This window comes from Cygnus olor, chromosome 1 (genome assembly GCF_009769625.2).
Source record: "Cygnus olor isolate bCygOlo1 chromosome 1, bCygOlo1.pri.v2, whole genome shotgun sequence".
Classification (NCBI taxonomy): Eukaryota; Metazoa; Chordata; class Aves; order Anseriformes; family Anatidae; genus Cygnus; species Cygnus olor.
This window is the reverse complement of record NC_049169.1, coordinates 37603920-37626452: the sequence shown is the minus strand read 5'-3', so window position 1 is coordinate 37626452 and position 22533 is coordinate 37603920. Positions and strand designations below refer to the sequence as shown.

The 22533-nt window shown below is 44.1% G+C and overlaps 1 protein-coding gene across 5 annotated transcripts; it reads right to left on the bottom strand.

The window, feature by feature from the left end:
• Window positions 1-6854: 6854 nt before the first annotated feature.
• DYRK2 (dual specificity tyrosine phosphorylation regulated kinase 2) lies at window positions 6855-21690 on the bottom strand. Of its 5 annotated transcripts, none has more exons than XM_040552787.1 (3): window positions 21545-21690; window positions 20970-21106; window positions 6855-12643 (listed from the first exon to the last, which is right to left on the bottom strand). In XM_040552787.1, the coding sequence occupies exons 1-3, from the start codon at window positions 21591-21593 to the stop codon at window positions 11042-11044; spliced, it is 1788 nt and encodes a 595-aa protein (XP_040408721.1). In that variant the 5' UTR covers window positions 21594-21690; the 3' UTR covers window positions 6855-11041. The 5 variants fall into 5 exon arrangements, with proteins under 5 accessions (XP_040408721.1, XP_040408713.1, XP_040408738.1 ...); XM_040552779.1 differs by lacking the exon at window positions 21545-21690 and adding an exon at window positions 21303-21445; XM_040552804.1 differs by lacking the exon at window positions 20970-21106 and having other exon boundaries at window positions 21545-21688.
• Window positions 21691-22533: the final 843 nt, after the last annotated feature.

The following is a 22533-nucleotide window of genomic DNA, read 5'->3' as shown; positions in this document are numbered from 1 at the left end:
AGCAATTCTAAACAGTCCCTGCTCCTTGCAGGAGTTTTCCTTCAAATCATACTATTGCACATGCTATTATTGATAGCACCAAGGACACTAAACATTCAGGAAAACCTTCACAATATTGATATGTGCCCTGCAAATTCATTAGTCTGGGATTTAAATCTGCTTTGTTTTTCTAATGTATTCCTTTTAAAATCATAGGAATTGTTCTGTGGATTTGAGGTTTAGAGCGTACTTCTTTTCAGATACAGCTCTGAGTCTAGAAACTTTTATTCACTAAAAGGTCAGAAAATAGAACTATAGTAATTCTAGGAGTGAGGAATTGAGGAAAAAGCACAAGATGAAATAATGACAGCTGGCAGCATAATAATCAATACTTTTTTTTTTTTTTTTTTGGGGGGGGGGTGTAATGGCAACACCTTGATCCTTCTATGTTGATTACAGCCAACTGCATCACATCCTGAAACATCTCATTGAAAACCGAATGCCAAATGTGAATATTTTTTCTTACAGTCACGTCATTTCTAATGTTTTCCTAAAAGCCCCAGCTTCTCAAATAATACATGCACATGAGAATCACAGGGTTTCATTCCTTACAGTGAGATGATGGAGATTTAACAGAGCAAGCCAGGCACGTGAAATTTTGCTGTGACTGGTGTCTCATCTGTAAGTGACAGAGGGAGTGCAGAGGGTACAGCAGAGAGACAGGAATGCCCGTGAGCTGCCTGCACAGCACGGGGCAGAAAATCCCTGGGATGCCCGGGGGAACTACCCCAGCAGGCAGGGAGAGGCATTCTTCATACCGTACACGTCCCTGGTGGGAGCACGACCAGAAGGCTGCCCACAGCTCCCGCACGGCGCAGCTCCAGCTAGAACAGGTGCAGAGACTGAGTAGGATGGGAACGGGGAGTCGGTTTTACAGATGGGACAAATATAGCTTAATAGGGTGAGCCTAGCAAAATACAGGCTGAGAGAGATGCAGTTACACTTTATAAATACATTCCTAAATACCGGCAGGGCTGAGGAATCACTGAAGCTATAAGACAATGTTGGCACAAGAACAAATAGCATGAAAAAAAAAAAAAAGTCATCAGCTATTTTAAGCTAAAAGCACATTTCTAGCCATCAGAGAAATAGTGTTTTGTAAAAGCCTTCCAACAGAAGCAGTTGAAGCTAGTAAGCTAACTATTTTTATAGCAGAAAAATAGTAAATTTATGTAAGGGAATTTATGACATGCTGTAATAGTGGATGTCCCATAGGCTTTGTGATCCTGGAAAGGTTCTGGCTGTCACAGTTGGAAGGAAGGAAAAAAATAGATAAATGCAAACTCTGAAAGCTGAGATACTTGAAGGCAATCAAACAGAAGTCCACTGGTAACCTTCTTTATTTATTTGTCTATTTAGTTAGTTAGTTATTTAAATCTCTTGATTTTATGTTGTTTGAATCTTTTCTTCAAGGTGCTTCTGACTCAGGCAGGTGGTTGTTTACTGATAGCCAAGTCCATTGCAATACAAGGCTGAATGAAACCAGTGACAGAAAAAAAGAAATCCCCTTGTTTACTGCTTGTTGCCCTCTCTGTGCAACCACCACGCTCTCTAGCTCTCTGGCCTGCCCACTTACAAGGAGGCTGGCTCATGAGGATTTCCTCAGCTTTGGCCAAAAGCAGAGGTTGTCTGACCAGTATTGCCAGGCCTACCTCGGTCAAGGGTAAACCAGAAGAAATGGGAATGAACAGCCTTAGGCTGGTCCTCCCCTGTACCCAGGGACTGATCTTGTTCCCTGATCCTTCCTGCTCAGAGCACCCCAGGGGCCTGTCATGTCATAGTTTTGTCAGAAGGGAAAAAAATCTTGCATCTCCTCAAAGCCCTGTAGCAGCCAGCTCTCTCCTAGAGAGACCCTTTCGGCAAGCAGGCCGAGTGGCCTCTACCAGGTGGGGAAAGGTTTCTGCTTCACATCCTTCAACGACAGAGGCACATGTGCCCTCATCTGGGTGTCTCACACACCTCATTCGCAGGCTGTGAACAGTCTGCCGGCACCACCACTTACACACAGCAGGTCATAAATCGCTGAGTAGGTACGGATTTCACTGAGGGCCCTCGGAGGGCAACCCAGTGACTCCCGTAGAGTCATTGGCCATAAAGATAACTTGTCTGAGTCAGTACCAGAGGAAGAAGGAAATTTGGGGTTGAAAGGTATCTGCTGTGAGAACACACCAGCGTGCCTTTCTGGCAGCTCTGCCCGCGCTGACTTGCTACAGGCAATTCTCATTTAGCGTATGAGGAGCATTGGCAGGAGCTACCTCCTAATTATAAATCATTTAGTCAATCAAAATACAGCACCTCAGCTACGCAAAGATCTCATTTCATCTTCAGAGCCTTACATGGAAAGAAAAATGGAAATGTTGTACTGAGAGGAGGGGCAAAGCTTTATTTAAAAGCGACAAAAATGGAAGTTTCAGGATCCCATTTGTGGTGTAACTTACAGCAACTTAGGTACTTGTCAAAGCTAATTAAGACAGGCCATCTGCGAATGCTTATGAGAGGAAACATCACCCCCCACTGCAGCAGTACGGCCTGTTACAGCCCCCTCACATCCTACCCTAACCAGCACCAAGTTGCTTTGCTTGATGCTCCCAGCCCCCTGCTAGGGACCGTTTCCTCCTCCTGCAGCAACAGGAGCACCACCTGAGCTTCACTCTCCATTTCTGCCAGGCAGAACAGGCCAAGCCTCCCTGCCCCATGCCCACCGTTAGGGACAGGAGCACCCCAAGGGGAGAAGGGCCATTTTCACCCTTGCACAGCTCCTGGACACAGCCTACTGCCAGGCCAGCTCCCACCGGTGGGCTGCCAGCCCCTGCTGGCGTACCCTCTGGAGCAGCTCCATCTCCAAAGCACTGTACTAGCTATTCACAGCCTTTGGCAAGCAATTTGCAGGCAGGGCCACCAGCTGCCCCTTGCCTCCCATTAGCCAGGCTGTCCTGGGGAAAGCTGTCTCTTCTTAAACATCTTCGTGCCACCTTGGAAGTGTCACAGTTGGACATGATGAGTACTGGGATCTTTAGAAATCCATCTTTGAGCTGTGGGCTTTACAAATTCTGCTTTGGCCTTAAGACTTCTTCCTCTGCTGAAGTTTATCAAGCCAATGTAAGTACATGGACTCAGGCTTTAACCCCAAAGGAGCAATTTCATTTGCCAAGCAGGATAGGCTATGAAACAGCTCTCCCATGGTGAATGCCCATTTCAGAAAAAGTGAGAAGGAGCACCTGCCCTCGGGGTAACACCCGCCTTCTGCTCACTGCAGGAGTGGGGAGTCTCTCGTGGCACAGCCTGCCGGTTAAACAGGGATCCCAGCAGGGAGGCTGTGCTTTGACACGTGCGTGACACTGAGATGTTGGGCTTGTACTGAGCCTTCACAAAGGCAAGGGGAAAACAAAGCCTCGTCTCTTTCCTTTGTAAGGCACTGCAAAGAAAGCTCACAGGGTTTTTGGTTTTCACAGGATCATATATATATATATACATGTATACGCACATGCATGCATGCACTTTTTTCTTTCTTTCTCTCTTTTTTTTTCAAGTTCTAAGTTTAAGTCTTTTTAAAGTTTAGGTCCCGTTCATCTGTCAAGAGATGAGGTCTCTACACTTAGATGGCTTGAGCAGAGAATATTTGTAGTGTCTGCTGGCACCTCACACACCTGGAAAAAAAATAAATTCGATGTAGAATTTTTTGCTACATTGAAGCTGAAGTAAGGGTAAATTTTAGTGCTACCTTTTATAAAGGTATTAGTATTATACCCTTATAAATGTTACTAATGCATTAGTATTATATCTGAAAAATGTGTTTGGCCCAAAGACTCTAGAAGGGAATTGTCAACAGTTTTTTCTTTTCTGCTAAGTGGATGCTTCTCTCCCACATTATGGTTAATCAAGGTTTAATACTTCACTGCACCTCTATCTTGCAATGCTTTGCACTTAGACACTCAGACCTATACGGACTCTGTGGGTGCTACGCACCGGGCACTGTCAGGTCAGCCAGCCTCCGAATGGTTTTCCCAGGGCCAATGTAAGTTATAAAATAACACCTTGGCATTTGCACCTACACCGGACAGTATCTCTAGGTGCATAAGGTATGCATGGTCATGTGCTGCTTGCAGATAACCAAGGCAAAGCAAACACCATCTACAACAAGGGGAAAACAGCTCCGGCTCTGTTAGTGGGAACGCTGCGTTTGCCACCACCCACAGAGGCATGCAGAGCTACCAGCACAAAAACTTCTCAGCAGGACCTCTCCCTAACTCCAGCTATGTCCCAAACCTCCAAAAAGATGTCATAATCTTGCTTTAGCAGTCTCTTTTTCCTGTCAAGCAGTGGACACAGGCTATTTAATTCTGAAGTACTTGGCATTTCTTTTGAACTTCATACAGAGGTTATAGGACCAGGTTAAAGGCTGCTTTGGACTCTGGAACCCTGCAGTTGGAGGTAGATGTGCACCTCTTGTCTTTGGAGTTTGGTGCTAACTTACATTTTTTGTTTATTGTTGGGAAAAAGCTGGAGAAAAAAATATTTTTACAGTACTCTCCATCCCAGATTCCGAAGTGCTTGACAGGCGGCAGAAGTCCAAGACTCACCACAGTCAGAGAGAAAGCGCTTCCTAAACACAAACAAATGAACAAGCAGGCAAACAACAGACATAAAACCAAATAGGGAAAATGACACAGAGAAACCCCAGTTCCAGGAGTCGCAGAGGATTTCTGTGAAGGAGCAGAACCCAATGCTATCATTGCCACTTTTATTCTGCTACAGCATATTTGGTGGCTGGGAGACCGTGTGCTCAGGGCAAAGACTAGGAATATTCTTTCTCTCAGAAAATTGAAAATATAAAACACAAGACTATGCTAGCAGCATATTCCCATTATTAATTAAACTTTTGAAACAGAAGTATAATATTGAAATTAAAATTCTACCTGAGAAAAGACCCTTTAGTGTTATTTTTAATTATTACCACAGCTTAAAATGACAAGCCCTCAAAGAATGAAGATATTTTTCTACTGAAATAAGAGATTATCAATGGTTTTTAGACACTGAGATGCATTTAACACTTACCTAATTCAACCTGATATTTAAATCTTGAACCTTCAATGGACACAGGAAAGATCATGTTTGCCTCAAACTTGGCCCTATTCATCTTACAGATTTCTTTTTTCCTCTAAATACCAGATAACTATATGTCTATAACTAATGATAGACAACCCTACACAGATACTGCCCTTATTTACCTGTTTTTTTCATTTCCTAAGTTCTGATAAAAAGTAAAATTCATGCTGGATCTTTCAGTAAGGAGATCTTAAAGGGGGAGGGGGAGAGGGGGGAAGAAAAGATGGTATATTTAAGAAAAACAGCAGCACTTAGAAGAGAAAAACATGGTACCTGATCATGACTGCACTTCTCACATTCTTTATTTGGCTTGCTGTAAAAACAAACAGAGCAAACCTGAGCTGCAGAGAGAGCCAGAGGAAGCCACAGTTGCCCTGCAAAAGGAAGCACTGCGGAGATAACAGCAACCACAGACAAGCACAGGGTGGGATTTGAGATTCTAAGTACCTCTTTTAAGATGGGCACCTAAGCTGGGTTACATACCACTGTCTCTCTCTGGGGTGGAAGCCTTGCTGGCAGAGGGCAACTCCATTCCCCACCAGCCACAGGGAAAGTCTCAGCAAATGGCATAGGCACAAAATCCAGCTTCCAGACCACTGAAATCAGGTGAAATGACCCCTTCCTTTCTTCAAATAAAATAATAAAAGAAAAAAACAGATATAACAGAAGTGTACAAGAGTGTACAGAAGCTGGCAAGAGGGACAGGTGGCTGGAGAAGGATGAGAGAAACAGGTTAGAATGAAAAGAAAAACCATTAAAACAAATCAAAAGAACTTAAATTGCCCTTTTTCCTCAAAGGAACACGGTAATTAACAAATAGGTTTTAATCCACACAGATGTAATTTTTGGCTCACTGCTCTTTTGGGGCTGTATTTATCTATATTTAATCTTGATGCTTTTCATGGCCTGGAATATCCTGACTGTGCTGGATAGCAGACATAGAAGGGCTGTTAAAATCCCTTGATTTCAGCCTGTGCTCGCTTGAATCAGGGAGGCTTTTCAATAAAGCTGCTCTGGGTGTACGTTGGCATTACAAAGAAGAGAACGTGGCCAGTTACTCATAGTAACTGCACTAAGCAGTGAAATTACTCTGGATTTATATGTGACAAGAGTTTAGCCCAATCTACCGATCTAAATTCTCAGTATCGTGGGACTTCACAAAGTCGGACAACTTCTGAAGTCAGTCTGACTCAAAAATCAGTGCAGAAATCTGTTTTTTTAAAGCAGTTTTCAAAGAAATAAATCACATACTCTGCCTCTTTCTCAGAAAAAAAAAATCTTATAAAACCAGATCTACTTTCATTTTGAAAAAATTTTAAAGTCAGTTAAAAACAAACAAACAAAAACCAAACCAAAACAAAAACATAACACATTTAAATACCCGTGCAGGCAAAATTCCTGCCAAGGATGGTTTCTCTAGGCAAATAAACCAAGAAATGTATTACTTTCTAAGTCCTGAGAAGAACTTTAGAAACTTGATGCCAAAAGCAGCCCTTGGGCAATATTCAAGGCTGTCAAGACACATAAAGCAGCATAAAAATAATCCTCCAGCAACAGGTAAATACTAAATACAGGTACCATAGGCATTTCTGGGGGACAAAGGCTGACTTCAGTGGGCTAGGATAAGGCTTTTCCATGATTAAGGAATGCCAGCACTTCAAGGGCTCTCTTTACGACCAGAAAAAAACCCAAACTACAATGGAGAGAAGTAAAGTAGGACATAAAATTTTATTCTGAAATGATCTCTGGCCACAACAATAAAATGTAACAAATATTCACTAGAACAGTCTTAACTCCTGTCATCAGCTGTACAATACATACAGTATCATAAAACTGGCCACTAGGATTAAAACCCCACTACAACATCTTTAATGTTAAGTGGCAACAGCAGCATCTCACAGAAAAGTATACATACATATATACACAGTCCACATTCAATCGTTTTTCACATGTTTTCAGTACACACAGTTGCAGCATATTACAGTCACGTGTCTAAGTCGTTGCCCAATAAAACCCCAAGCTACTGCTTAGACGTCATTGTAGAGCAGTCGAACTGAGTAATTACAATTTGTAGCAGAGATGTACAAGCCCCTCAAAACAATAATTCACAAATGTTTTTGTTTTATTTAAATGCTACCGTAGCGTTAAACTGGGCAATATTCTAATCTTTACCAACCGGAAAAAGAGAAAGTGTTTGGTGCTTATCACAAATATCGATGGAAAAAAATACTAAAAATATGGAGAGCATTAAATAATGCACACCTTTCCTAAAGATTCTAATATTGCCCAATGCTACTTGTGTCTAAAGTGTTTCCAACGTTCTCATGAAGTCATTTATAACTTCAAACCACCCACCAAGTTAAAAGTGGCTTAAGTGCCTTGCACCCAAATTGTAAAAATCCCTGGCCACCTTTATAAGAGCCAGGCACATATAAAAGGAATGCACTTTGGTTCATACCAAATGCCCTGGGATTAAATCACACTATAAAACTAAAGAGTCTGAGGTAAATTTTTACAAATACAGTTGATTTCTGTCTAGTATTACCGTAACAAAAATTCGTTTAAAAAAAAAAATCAATTTGATGTTGAAGTACAACCAATGAGGAAGGGCCGTCTTTAACCCCTTAGTGAGACGTCCTACAAGAACAGAGTGTCCTTTCCACCCCAGCAGTGTGATTGCCTTATTGTTTCTGTTAAGGCCTCGATAATCTACAGGATGTTTTAAAACAGGTACGGCGTTTAAAAATAGATTTCATCCCTACGATCCAGTATTCAAAGGGTTAAAGAGGCCAAGATGCATGCCCTACAACATGGCATTGGTAACAAAAGGCACATTGTTAACACCAAGGGCACAATCCATCCTCTATTGTTAATCTACACATCTTGCATCACTCTGTTGTTCCAATACACTTCAGTGGTAATGAACACTCCAGTGGTGCAAGAAACTGAGCCAAGTGAGACTGCAACCAAAGACAAGACAACACTGTGCTATTACTAAATCTGAAAATAGCTCAGACATCTCCAGACAATGGTAACATGTGAGACTAAGCACTGTTTCCAAGCCAACTTCTATCAGCCTAATTATCAGAGCCCTTATAATAAAATCACACCAAAGCAAGAGGCAACGTCTTCTCCCCCCCGCCCCCCTCCTTTTTTACACGTATAAATAAGCTACAATAAAAAGCAGCCACAAAACTTAGAAACCTTGATGTAGCTGCTTCTTTAGTATAGAGGAAGTTCCACTATATCTGGGTTAAAAAAATAGCTCTGCACACTATATTTTGGCCTTAAAGTTTCCGGTAGCATTTATGAAGAAGGTTGGTCATAAATGCGTTATTGGCATTAAGAACTGGTTACATGTAAAAGAAAATTTAGTGGTTTTAGCCCATTAATGACTCATGAACCTTATGAATGTTTTCATCTTCAATTGTCATGACAGGCAGGAACACGTATCAAGGTTATCTTTAAAATATACTACGGGGGAGGCGATTCTTTTTCCACCCCTCACGTAAGTAACCCCATTTCTTAACTTTTGCGGAAAGAGCTAAGGTAGAAAGGAGTGGTAAAGCCAAGTAGTTGGTGGAGGAAGTAAAGAATCCCAGTTACTGTAAAAAAATACATGGTACTGTATTCCCACAGTCATGGGAGTCAGCTAATTTTATAGGAAAATTAATATATCTCTTTTCCAGACTTAGAATTTACTGACCATAACTTACTGGATATTCATATTCCAAAAGCCACTTTTCTTAGCTGTATTACTATATTTCATTTTTAACATGATTTCACACATGTTTACATATTGCACTTACACACCTTGTATAAAGTTGTGAACATTTAAACACTAAATAATTTACTTTGACTAGAGGCAGGAAATGATATTTTTTTATAAAAAAGTAATAAAGATGGTTGATTGATGCTCTAATTTTTACAGTTATCAATCAATGAATACCATCCTCTACTCAGAAATTATTTTTGGAGCTTCTTTAGGTGTTGACTTTTTGGCAAGAAGTTGAGTGATATGTTTCCTGAGAATTCTGTCGTTTCATACTTCTATCCCTCCCCCAGTCTTACATTAAATTAAAAACAAACCAAAACAAACAAACAAACAAAATTAGGCTGTAAGTGGTAAATCTTAATGAACATGAAGAACAACTTAACCGGAAACTTTCTTGGCCTCTCAGGGGACCATGCTTTAAGTGTTTTTCTTAATTTGTACACGTAACTTAGTAAGATCTGTGCATATAAAGGTTGCCTATAGTAAAGTTATTGAGGTTTTATGCAATCCATTCTAGTCTCTCTCATCCTAACATCCATAAACCCTTCTAGATTATATTCTACTTTCTCTAAAATTCCCTTTTCATATGCTGTTTTATACATCTAATGTAGGCCACAGTCATTGCATGTGATGAGATACTGGTCTTAGATTTCAAACTGTTCCTGTTGAAAACATGCTACAATGTGTCAATATTTCTCACATAGGTCTAGATATTATTCCTCAGTAAAGACCATCTTTCTTCCATGAATATAACTAAAAGTAAAAGAGAAAAACCAAACATCAGCACACACATACATGAACAAATCTATACATATCTCTAACTGTTCCTTCAAAATCATTTTCAGCTACAAACGCCAAATTCCAGTCATTTACCTTTTCTTTGATATTTCTCCTGTATTAGTGAGTATCTAAGATGGTGCCAGCCAACTGAAAAGCTTTCCAAAGCAGATCTTTGCATCTACACCTAAGCTCTCTAAAGAAAGGTACTTGTCTACAGAAAACCACACAGTAACGTAGTGTTTGCCCCTACATACAGATTTGATCTAAGTGTAAATGTACCAGAGAGGTCACAATCGCTCAGACAAACGTTGTCAGAAGAAATAAAAACAACCTGTGAAATTCATGTAGCATTAACAGTCTGGAAGTTACAGTATAAAACTGACAAAACAAACACTTCTGCCTATGTGATTTAGGGAGGCCAAGCTGCACATGAGGAGAGAAAATAGAAAAAAACAGAGAGAAACCCAGTGTGAATCCTCAGTGTTATATACCTGAAATGAAGTCCAGAATGTTTTGCTTTACCTGACTTCAGGTTTAGGAAGCAACTCATCAGTTACTTTCAGATTTAGAGGAACAGACATACTTTCAGCTTCATTCTTTCAGGCCTGTTCCTCTCACTCTAGCACATGGCATGTACAGTAGAGAGTCTATTTTAGCCCTAGAAGTTCTTTTTTTTTTTTTGCATTACATCTGAACGATCATTTTAATCAAAAACATTACTGTCAAATAGAGAAAGCATCCCACAGGCGGTTACTGTATCTTTACTAAGTGATACCATTACTTTTTCTGGGCTACCATACAGAAAATGACAATATAACATGCTATGGCTCCATTTCAGATAACAAGTTTGCAGGTGCTTAACTGTATTTCTTTGAGAATTCTCCCTGGAGTCCAGTCAGGCATAGGTGTTAGTGTTTGCAGGATCAAGACCCATACCCGTAAACTCCAGAAGAACCTTACGAATTTACCCCAGGTGAAACTTAATATGAACCATGGAAGAGAAAGGTTAATACCTTTGACACCACGCTGCAATGCATGACAATCATGTTGTAACCAGTGGCCTGCCACTGATGTTTATTACTGTGTCGCACTAGTTACAGTAAGGCTAATTGTACTGTAGAAGACAAACATTTTAAAAAATAAGTATAAAAACTTAAAGCATTGTCCCCGTGTTTTTATAAAAACAAAATCAACATTTCTTACATTTAAAATGAGTGCTGAAAGATACAAATGAATAAAGTTACTGAGCAAATAAAAATGTATTATCTGAGCTACTTTTTCATACAAATAAGGCTCAGCCACATTGTATCTCTTGTATTAACAGCATTGGGTTTTTCAAACTCAGCTAACAAGTTTTGGCAACACTGTTCTTTGCTGAATATTCCCATTGGCATCTGTCATCTGTGCCAAATTAGTCCTCAGTTTTGAAGCTGAGCTTGAAGTCGGAGGTAACTTGGAAATCGATGTTATAGCACCAGTGCTCTCTGTAATTCTCTTCGCCGAGGCTTTCTCCCCAGTCGGAGGCTTTGGCAACCGTCTCCTTAGCCAGGGATGCCGCAAAGCCTGGCTGGGTGTCATACGGATAGCAGGATCCCATTCTAAACACTGTTTTAAAAAGTCAAGGAAGAGGGGATCATCACATCCCTTTAATGCATTACCCCATTCTCTGCTCTCTGGCGGGCCGCGTAGTTTTCCCCTCCGAGAGCGTCCACCGTTAAGTATTACGGAACCATCAGACAAGGTTGTGATGGTGCAGTAGCGGGGATAACCCTTAGAGCTCACAAAGTTTTTGGCTCGCTTGGATGAATCCAGAAGTTTTGGGGAAGGCATGCCCAATAGCTCGATCATACAAGCCAGCTGGTCTCCTTCATCTTCTCCAGGCAAAAGTGGGTAACCGGTGAGAAGTTCTGCTAGAATACATCCCAAGCTCCACATGTCTATGGGCATCCCATAACGAGCACCAAGGATGACTTCAGGCGCACGGTAAAAACGTGACTGAATGTAAGTGTAGACACGCTGGTGCTCGTAACAACTTGAGCCAAAATCGATCACTTTAATACCACTTCTACCCTGTTGCTTTAACAGAATGTTCTCAGGTTTAAGGTCACAGTGAATGATTCTATTTTTGTGCAAAGCATCCAAGCACTGTAAAATTGAGTGGGCAAACTTGCGGACCAAAGGCAGGCTAAAGCCCTGAAACTTGTTTTTCTTTATTAATTCGTACAGGTTCATGCTCAGCAATTCAAATGTCATGCAGATATGGCTGCGGAATGTGAAGTTTTCCAACATGTGAATAACATTCATGTTGTTATCCTTATCTTGTTTCCGGAGGTGTTCCAGAATCCTAATTTCTTCCGCAGCTTGGCGGTGGAAACGCTTTTCGTTTCTCACCATTTTTAGTGCCACATGCTGATGCATCTTGTGATCGTAGGCCTTCACCACCTGCCCAAAGCTTCCTTTCCCTATAACTTTCAGGACTTCGTATCTGTACGCAATATGATCGTGGGGTACTTGCACATATGACCCCTGGTCATCATCGTACCCGCCATTGTTTGGACCACCAATCACACCTTGCCGCTTCTTTGCATTTGGACCCAAAAAGTATATTTCAGGGTAGCAAAAAATCTCGTGATGCTCAAAAGCTGTTAATTTTTGCATGTATTGCTTCATTGCCTGCTCTGGTGTCATAACAGAGGCTTTCACCTTCCCTGTTCCATCTGCAGATTTTAAAGAGCTGGAGCTCCCTTGTCGTCTGTGAGCACTCTCTGACTGTCTGTCCTGAACCACTGGCAATCCAGATTTGCCTAGTGTTGTAAGTCCGTTCGGCTGCGTTGTCAGAACCGTCCTCTTGTTACTATTATCTTCAAACAGCTGTTGAACCTGGATTTGTCCATGGCTACCAACATGGAGGTGCTCATTCATTGTGTGCTTACTGCCTCCAACCTAAAATTGAAAATAAATACATACCCAGTTAACAGGAAAGGCATAAACTCTTCTATGCTTCACCATTCATTCTGAACCCAACATCCTGCCTAAAACACCACAAAACAAAGTACTTTCTTAAAATTCTGCTGTCTACAGCTAATTCAAAAAAATACAACATATATGCTACGACACTACTAGATGCCGTTACATTCTTCAGATCCTAGTTTCTCAAATGCCACTTTCGTGATTCTCTGAAATGTTTGTAACAAGGCAGTCAATGGTGTGCCACAACATTAAGTGAACAACTCCTCCAAGCAACCTTCAAGGCAACAGTCCTGTTACATCAAGAAGTATGCTTGAGGGATATTAAAACAGATTTCATAGTAGCAGTTTTATTTATGCTGGAGATCAATATATAATGCCTGCTGGAGCTTACATAGCTAAGGTTCTCCTAGTCATCTGTTCTCAGAAATCAAAATTTTAACTTGTTCTAAAACTAGCTGGATAGCAAAAGCGCCAGACACAATTTTCAGCAATGAGGAATGTGCTGTGACCTGCACAAAGAGGAGAAGAACCTGGACATTTCTCAAGCTCAAGAGATGCCATTCACTGCTTGCGACTGAGACAGTCCCTATTCAGCAAAGCACTCAAATCAACGTATAAGCCTAAGTATATCCCTCAGCACTTTGCCACGCCAGCCTTATGACTTTTAACCAAGACAAGATCTGGGGCCTGATACAGACTTGAATGGAAAAGAAAATCTTTGCCTTGAAGAGCATACGTGCAACTTTATTTTAAAGGGATGGAAAAAGTATTAGTTGATTTTACAAATTACATTTGTTCTTTACAGTTCGCACAAGGGAGAAGAAGCACTCAGCATTTTCAAGCAAAGAAACACTGGAAGTACTGGGGTATGAAAACAGCTAGTGCAAGAAACCTGTTACTTTTAAGGAGAAACAGGAAATTTACAAGCATATACTTGCCACTAAAATAGCTGTCCTTAAAATTCCTCATTTGCTCTAAAGTAGAGGATAATTAGTCTGTCTTTTCTGCCTGGTCTTAGACAGACGTGGGAAGAATTCCCCTGCTGTCTCTCCAGCTGATTCACCAGCCTTAATATTTATGCCAAATTACTAACCAAAAGTTCACAGACACTGTCAGACAGATGATCAAGCCAGGGTTGAGAGCACTTTTAATCTGAACCTTATTTTTTCTATGCAGCTAAGGAAAACACATTCCCTGTTCACTTCAGGTTGCTGAAATGAAATCAGAAAACAACAGTTGTGTGCTGTGATATGAGGCAGTGAAATCTGTCCTGCAACTGCAGAAGTGCTTCCTAATGAAAAAGCCAGGACATGCGATGCAGATTCCAGCACACTTTTCGCTTCTGTTACGGTATCACACAGATATGGCAGCGACTTGGCTTTGTAATTTCATTAAATTGCTCCCAAGGAGTACCCAACTAGCTGGACACCAGCTTCGCCTTTGGATAATATTTTGAAATTTGCAGCTCTAAGGCTCACGCAATGCAAGAACAAGAGCTCTCATGGACTGTTTCTGCTGAGTTCACTGTTCTCCTGTTTCCATTTTGACTCACGTTGAATGACTGGTCCATTTTATTTCATCACTGCAGTTGGACTGCGTAGGTTTATTTGCAGAGCAATTTCAGCTCGTGCAATCAAATTTGATTGATCTCATAGAAAGTGCCACCACACAATGGCAATTCAGAGCAAAGGCACCTGTAACATTCAAGCACAAGGAAGGTATATAGGATATTGACATTAACTGTCTTCCTGGTTTGATGTCTCAAAAGCACCAGGGAACGGCCTACAGGGAATTCCTTCAGGTCAAGTTTGAAGCACACTCCTGCAACAGTCTCCTTAAGGTTGTCCTGATCCTGTATATGCAGCAGTGACTGAACTTAAGAGAATTTGGCCCCAAGAGGTGCTACGCGGTGAACCTCAGAACTGGATCTGGTCAGTAAGATGTGTTCGGAGGTTCAGCGCATGCTGCATGGCAAAACTGCCTACGAGAGAAACGCACAACAAAGCAGCAGAGTAACTGTACAGACCACAAATACTTCAGCCAGGAAATTCCAGGTACAAACATTTCTTCTGCAGGGCTGCTTGACCAGCAAGGCAGCACATACCTAGATAAACCGGGAGCAGATAATACTAACGTACGGCCAATGAGGAAGAAACAGCATAGGGGAGAAAAACATCTCTCAGAATTTCTTAACCCAAGTGCTCATTGACACAGTTCACATTTTGAATTAATTTTCTTTTTATTTCCCCTTGAGTCACCTGTTTTCACAGTTAGCTATTTTCTGCCCTTCCCAAGCACTGCACGTTTCAACAGATGTGCTGCGTAATTCTTCAAACTTCGGTTATTTGCTTTGTACCAGCGCTTTGAAAGAAAAACAAAACACAAACATTTGTCCACTTTCAAAAGTCCACTGGGACTAAGGAGTTCTTCTTCCTAAAAGCACGTTTGTAAACCATGTAGCTCTGCTTCCTGTACCTTTAGGCAGCCTCACTGTTTCCCTTGCTGCTCATAGGTTTTTTTTTGCAAGCAGCAGAATGAAATCACTGGCATTATCCCAGCTTCACCCCAAATCCGAAGTGACCGGTTTTGCCAGTTTCTGTCAGCTGCTGCTGGGGAATGCAAATGCAGATGCAGACAGTAGCACTGGTTTTCTTTGTGGAAGAAAAGCCACTAAATCAGCACAGGCTCTGTTCCAAAGCTTGTGGGGGAGATGACAGCTCACTTTTCTTTCAAAAACCCCAACGGGAGTTTCAGAGGTATCAGACACATCGCTGCAGAAGAACCACCACCTTGTCTTCTGTTTCCTATCAGGATGAGCCGAGGGCTGGATTCTCACCAGCCCTTTGCTCTGCCTATCTGCTTCTGCCTACCGGCTGTCTGAGATTTGCCGTCAAGTTCGGGCTTGCACTGCTTACACGCTCCGCAGGCTTCACCGGTGACGCTCTAAGTTCCCCGAACCACAGCTAATGGGCTTGGGAAGCTACAAAGGGCTACAGCCCTCTCGTCCCGTAGCAAACTGCTCACAGTTCGCAGGAGCTCCATCAGCCTTTCATCCGAAACCACAAGCCCAAGAGGTTTATAATGCGTCTCCCTTCTGCATCTGCAGACGGGCCCGTAAATTCCAGAACCAACAACCTACACACACAACCAACAACCTGCACACACTTACACACCTTACTTACTACAGTATCTCATTGCCTGTGGTCAGACCCATACACGCCTCCTAAGATTTGCATATTTTTAGAGCACGCATCTTCAAAAACTTCTTGATGCACACATTTTCACATAAACATATTGAAATACCAGGTAAGCTTGAACTCGAAGAGCTAATATTGAATGTTCTAGCAACATCAACTATAAAACAGCAAATATTACAGGGTTTTTTTCCGCTCACTGCAGTGTTTCATAACTTCAAAATCACTGCTATGATTCTGCTTTAGCTTTGGTTTGCTCAGTTTATGGAAATAGATGGCTAAGCTGAAAAAAAATCATACAATCTTTGAAACAGAGACACCAAGAAAAACACAAGCAAAAATTATTTTGTTCTTTTTCTTTCTTCTCCCTCCCCGCCCCTCCTGAAATGGATTTAAAGACAGAAGTGGACTACAGTACTATGCCTAGATGACAGACGTGTTACAACACAGTGGTGGCATAAAACTGAGTCCATCCTGCTAACAAGAAGGTAAACTGGCAATTCTCCTGAGGTGCCGCTCAGCCAGTGCAATGAGGTCTCAAGACCTTCTACAAGGCTGGAATGACTGTCTGCAGGATCCAATGCCATCTTACTTAACCGATTTGATAAGTATCAAATACTTATTCTACATGGTGTCTTCCAAAACCAGTAACACATTATGCAGTTGTACCACATTCCATCTTTTCTGTAGAACACAACAAAAACAAAAAAACACAAATAAAACCCACACTTGGTGTGCTATTAACACCCTATAGAACTATTCAAGACTGACCCATGCTTCAGTTATGTATTATCATTTTATTTTAAGCAAAACCCCAGAAAAAAGACTTTGCTATCAGTCAGAATCTAGAAGGATTTATAAAATGAATCCCAATAATAAAGCAATTGTATGATGTCCTGCAGAAATACTGCACGGGAATAAGATGTCTTTATCTGCTATTACTCTGTACAGATGAGAAATACCGTGCCAAAGTAATAACTTATTAAAAGAATAGATGCTACACTCTAAACCCCTTTCTTTACAGTACTTCCAGGCACGCCAGTTTCAGCCCCAGTGAGCCTAACATGCTAGAGGCGTATGGTATCAGGTGTAGCATGCTTCACTGCCTATTTTGTTGACTACAGCCTGAATAAATGTACAAAAGGCCCTTTTTCCTTGATAAATGAATTCAACAGCATTCCTCTGTTCAGAACTAAAAATAGCTGCTAATTAGCACGATAACAATAATGCAGGATTATCATAATGGTTTTATTATGAGTGTGGGTTTTATACACTGAAAAAGACTAAGCCCTTGTCCTAAACAGCTTGTGTTCAACAAGAGCAGTAGAAAAAAAAACAAATCATTTGGATTTTTTGCTGCTGTCACACACGGCCAACATAAGCTTATTTTTGAAAAGTTAACATTGACTTTATACTGCAAATATTTTCAGAGACAGAACTATGCTTCAGGAGCAATACTGATTCATAAATTCCTTTCCACCTGTCTGGGCGACGCTGTGCATATGCAGTGAGCCTGAATACTCGTGGGACACCCCCGTGCATTACGCACATTGAAATCAACAAGGACACTCCGTGCACGCTACATCGTGCCTTCAGGTAAGCTGATGTGCACGTGTAGGAGAGATGTGCCCAGATGTTCTGCGCTCCCCATAGCACAGCCACCAACTGTTAGAGCCCAAGTTTCAGATGTCCTCCCAAAGAAAGTTAGATAGCTTCACTTTCCCCCTAAGCATAAGATTTATGCAGAAGAAGAATCACCCAAAGAAACCTAGGCAGAGCAAGGTCATGACTGTATACTTATTTCCACTCAAACATGACAGCATTTCTGTGGCAATTTATTACACAAACGCACCAGAGTAGGAAGATGTTTTCTTTGTTTTTACTTGCTTTGAAACAGCTGCACACAACAAAAATTTGCAGCATGTTATCCACCAGATCTTCAGGTAACAGAGTCCAGGGATCTCTGTTCCATCATAAATTATTATTTTTTAATTATATAATTTCAAGATTAAGGCTGAATGATGTAAAAGCATATGGTTAGACACTCGTCCCTGGTGGCAAAAGAAAACAGGCCTGCTGCAGGGAAATCTTGGAAAGGCCTTGAAGAAAGAGGGCACTGAATGAGGCACTGTAAATGGGTTGTTGTTACAGTCCTGGACAGGAGGAGAAAAAGATTAAGACTGCTTTACTGCAACAGGAAGAGTGCAGAACGCAGGGACATGTGCCAAGTAAGAAAGCACAGAGATGGAGGTAGGCAGAAGACAAGAGTCTGGGAGAGAGACTCGCAGACGGGTGGGGATTTACACGAGCAAAGCAGCAGGCAAGCAAGATAATCTCTACTGCAGCATGTCAAGTGGATGCAAGCACACCGTAATGAAACAGGACAGAGCAAATAGGAAACGATTCCAATCATCAATGCACAGACTTAAGGCTTCAAAAGAGAAAACAATGACTAGGAGAGGAAAACAAGGAGGGCAAGGCATTGGAAATGAGTTTTCCACCGCAAGCATCCAAAAAGATAAAGTCACGGATGGAAACAGGCAAGAAAATGCCTAGGATGAAGCCACAGATCTTTGAAAATAAACAAAACCTTTCCCTGGTACAACACACAACAGTCTGCATAGCAACAAAGGCTGCTGCGACTGCAGAGACTGCAGCCAAAACCTCTGCCCTGTTACATGAAGCCCATGCATCTCCCCGCTTCCCCCCCCACGCTGCTGTGCCCTGCCAAACAACCAAACGTCACTAGGAAGAGGGAGACAACAGCTCTGCTACAGGCTAGATCACACAACCGCTGCAAGAAATAAGACAGGTAGTGGACTTCTTGTCTGTCTGAATTCAAAGAAAAACTTTTTGGCTTAAAAAAAAAGCTCTCTTCCACCTCAGTCTCTCCTCACGATCAGTGTATACACAATGTACACGTGCACAGGCAGCCACAGGCAAGTTGAACCACTTAAGTAAACTATGCCTCTGAGAGTTTGAAACACAAAAGAGAAATATCCGTTTCATTTTTAGCTATTAGAGAAGTTAAAATGACACAACGGGGATGAAAACACAGTATATAGATGAATACAATGAAAAAACGGTTTAGGAAAATTGAAATGTTCCATTTCAAATAGATTTGATTGGAGGAAGTAGTGGGACACAACACCCACTGCGTTTCAGTCGGTGTCAGCTGAGGTCAGTAGGCCTGAAGAGAATGCTCACATAACATATATAACCATTTTTTTGGTTAAAATCCAGCATTCTGATGTCACATCTGATCCTTACCGCAAAAAGTTATGTTAGCCAACCACAAAATAACAACCTACAGAACTCACAGAGGCAGTCTGAGGTATTTCTGTAATAGTACCCAAGGCTAAATAAATACTGTAGAGTAGAAACGTATCGCAAAGGCAAGGCAGGGTTTGCAACAGTCAGAATCCAGAGGGACTTGAAACACAGCAGGATAATGCTCAATCACCCTTGAGTGCTTCCATTAGGTATTCCATCTATATGTACGTATATGCGCATGCATGTATGCTGAACATAAACATATGCATACATACACAATGATGTATGTATAAAAATACTGGAAACAGAAATATAATGCTCAAACACTCCTTGCATGCTTTCATAAAGACATCATCTTTATATATGTACGTACATAAAAATGTATGCATCTATCTATAGACACTATACATAACATACACACACACACATATATGTATGTATAAAAATACGAGGGTTCTGTACTTACAAAATTAGTTGGTAGCCCCAGATACACAGCTGGGCCACTGGGCTTTCTCAAATCCTAAATTAAGTCTGGGCTCTGCTACATGTGGGCCCCTGCTATTTGTGGGCCCGTCTCTATGTGCAATTTCACGACTGGTGCCCAGGCTGTTGGTATTATGTTTATTTTCTGTTTTTAAAGAAAAACTAAACCACCGTTCCACTTCTAAAATCAACCAGTACTTAACTGGAATGCAAATGTGCAAAACCCTGCCTTTGACAGCAATGAAGAATTCAAATATATATCCTAGCTACATAAATATACACTGATGTTGATCTTAAGTATGCAGCTCCACCTTGAATCTGCAGAATATTCATCATTCCTTTTGAGAACATCCTACGTACACTTGCATTTTTTTTAATTTAAGCCAATTCTTTCTATAAATGGATTTGAGTAAGTCGCTTTTACCCCCGAAGCTACACGGAAAGTCACCGAAACACTAATATCTAAATGCATAGTTTCACCTTCCACCAGCCCATAATCACATTACCATTTAAAGCTCTGCCATATGTTTACGAAGATAGTATGTGAGCATCCATGAAGAACTCATTAATTCTAAGAAAAGTATGCCATCAATGCCTCTCAGGGTCAGTCTGAAATCTTTCGTAATTTAAAAGGAAACGTATGCAATAAAAATTTCAGATATTTAGTGTTAACATGACAGCCTATAGACCCCTCTCTCTACGCCGTCGTGCCTCCAGGACAAGAGATACCCTCTCTCATCCATATATAGTGGCATACTCGGGAAGTTTCATTCCTAGTAGATTAACTAGGAGTGGGAGATAATGTGAGATAGCACAGAACCGGAAAATAACATCCTTTTCATGCCATCGGTGCTCATTTCTTTAGGTAAACTACCGCAGCAATAAAGTCGGAGCCATCCAATCCTTGCCCCCATGCGCAGCGATAGCCGTTTCCAGGAAGACAGCGATCGGCCCGAGCTCACCAGACAGACAAGGGGAGAGCAGCCTTCATTTTTCACCAACGGGGCTCACGCGACCCTTTAATCCCGCTGCCAAAATAATGTCAGCTCGAAAAATGCGTTTACCAGAACAGCTCCTCTTGGAGGGGGGGGGAGAGGGGGGTGATTTGTGAGTGAAAAATGAGCTGTAAAACCGGACCGATGACGGGCTGGAGGGGCAGAGGGGTGGGCAAGCCTCTCCTCAGCGCACTCGGGGGGTCTGGGGGTGCCCAGCTCGCACAAAGCCCCTCACCTTCACCACCTGGCGCAGCGGGCGCCCCGTCGGGCGGCGCTGGGTGGCGACCCCCGGCCCTCACCGCCCCGGCCCCCCCCCCCCCCGGCCCCGTCCCCCCGCCCCGAGCCCGTGCTCACCGTGTGGGAGGCGTTGCTGGCCCTGAGCGGCGGCAATGCGAGGGGCGACGGCGGGCCGGTCCCAGCTCCTGCCCGGGCCACCCCGGCTCCGGTGCCCGGGGAAGACTGCAGCGGGCGGCCGCTGTCCCCTGCCCTGCCTGCGGAGAGCACAGGGGTGAGCGCGGAGGGCCTCGCCGCCCCGTCTCGCCTCGGCCGCTTCTCCATTATTTTTATTTATTTATCCCCCCCACACACACACACACACCTCCTCCTCCTTCCCCGGGTCGTTTTCCCGAGCCGTCCCCGGGTTTATTTATCGCTTTCCCTCGCCCCTTCTCCCCCAGGACAACTCACCGCCCCGCGCAACAGCCGCAGCCCGCAGCCCCCCGCCGGCCCCCCGGGCCCCGTTGCCGGGCGGGGGCCGGATCATTGTTCCGACACGAACGGCCCCGCGGCGGCGGCAGCCCGGCCGCCTCCTCCTCCTCCTCCTCCTCCTCTTCCTCCTCCTCCTCCTCGCCCTCCTCCTCCTCCCCGCGCCCCGGCCCGGCCCGGGGCGGAGCGGGCAGCGGGGCGCCCGGCGGCGGCCCCCTCCTTACCGGCTGGGTAGGCGGCGGCGGCGCTAGCGGAGGGTTTCTTGGTTAACATGGCCGCTGGAGAGGAGGGAGAGGAGGGAGAGGAAAATGCATGTCAGGGCGCCTCTCCTCCGCTCCTCCTCGGCCTCTCCGCTCGGCGGCTGCCTCTCGTCTCCGATCAGCTACGGCGGGACCCAGACGCGTCCTCCGCCGCATCCCCCTGGCCCCGGGCCCGCCGGGCAGACCCTCCGAGGGCCCGCCGTCTCCTCCCGCAGCAGCAGCAGCAGCAGCAGCAGCCGCGCCGCCGCCGCAGCAGCCCCCGGCCCAAGCTCATCACCTCCCCAGCCCCCGCCCCGGTCGCCCCGGTCCCCTCGCGCGGAGGAGGGGGCAGCAGAAGGCGGCCGGACGGGGCCCTCCTCCTCGTCCTCCTCCTCCTCCTCCTCCTCCTCGGCCGGCGGAACGGCGGCGAGCAGCGCGCTGCGGGGGCAATGCCCGCCCCGCCGGCCACCTCCCTCCGCTCCGCTCCTCCCTCGGCTCCCTCCGTGCCGCCACCCGCCGGGGCGCTGATGGGGGCAGCGCCGCCCGGCCCCACAACGGCCGCGCAACGGCCCCGTGCGGAGCGCACGCCCCATGGACCCCCCCCCCCCGCTCATCCCTTACACCCGCTCCTCGTCCGTCCCTCAGCGCCCGGCCGGCCGGCGGTGCCCCCCCGGGGCACAGCCATCTTGGGACGCGGCTTGACCCCCGTGAGGGAGTCGTGACGGGCACCGAAAAGGGGGTCACCGCCGGCTGGGGTGGGGGCAAAGGTGGCACCCAGGGTGCGGGGACACGGCACCCGAAATGTTCAGTGGGGTGGAAACTGGAAAATGGCGGAGGGAAGAGAGGTTTTTGGCGTTGCCCCGAGCCCGCAGGAGGGGAGCGGGGGGGTGTGTGTGAGGGGACAGCCGCCTCGTTTCCCGGGGTGCACAACGTGCTCCGCCGAGCACAATGCTTTGGATGCCTGGTTTGTCAGT

Excerpts from the sequence above, each read along its gene's own strand:
- DYRK2 (XM_040552779.1), bottom strand. The coding sequence starts at position 21,378 with ATGATCCGGCCCCCGCCCGGCAACGGGGCCCGGGGGGCCGGCGGGGGG. Across the intron at positions 21,107-21,302 it reads TGCGGCTGTTGCGCGGGGCG|GCAGGGCAGGGGACAGCGGC; the intron begins GTGAGTTGTCCT and ends TGCTCTCCGCAG. Across the intron at positions 12,644-20,969 it reads CCAGCAACGCCTCCCACACG|GTTGGAGGCAGTAAGCACAC; the intron begins GTGAGCACGGGC and ends TTTCAATTTTAG.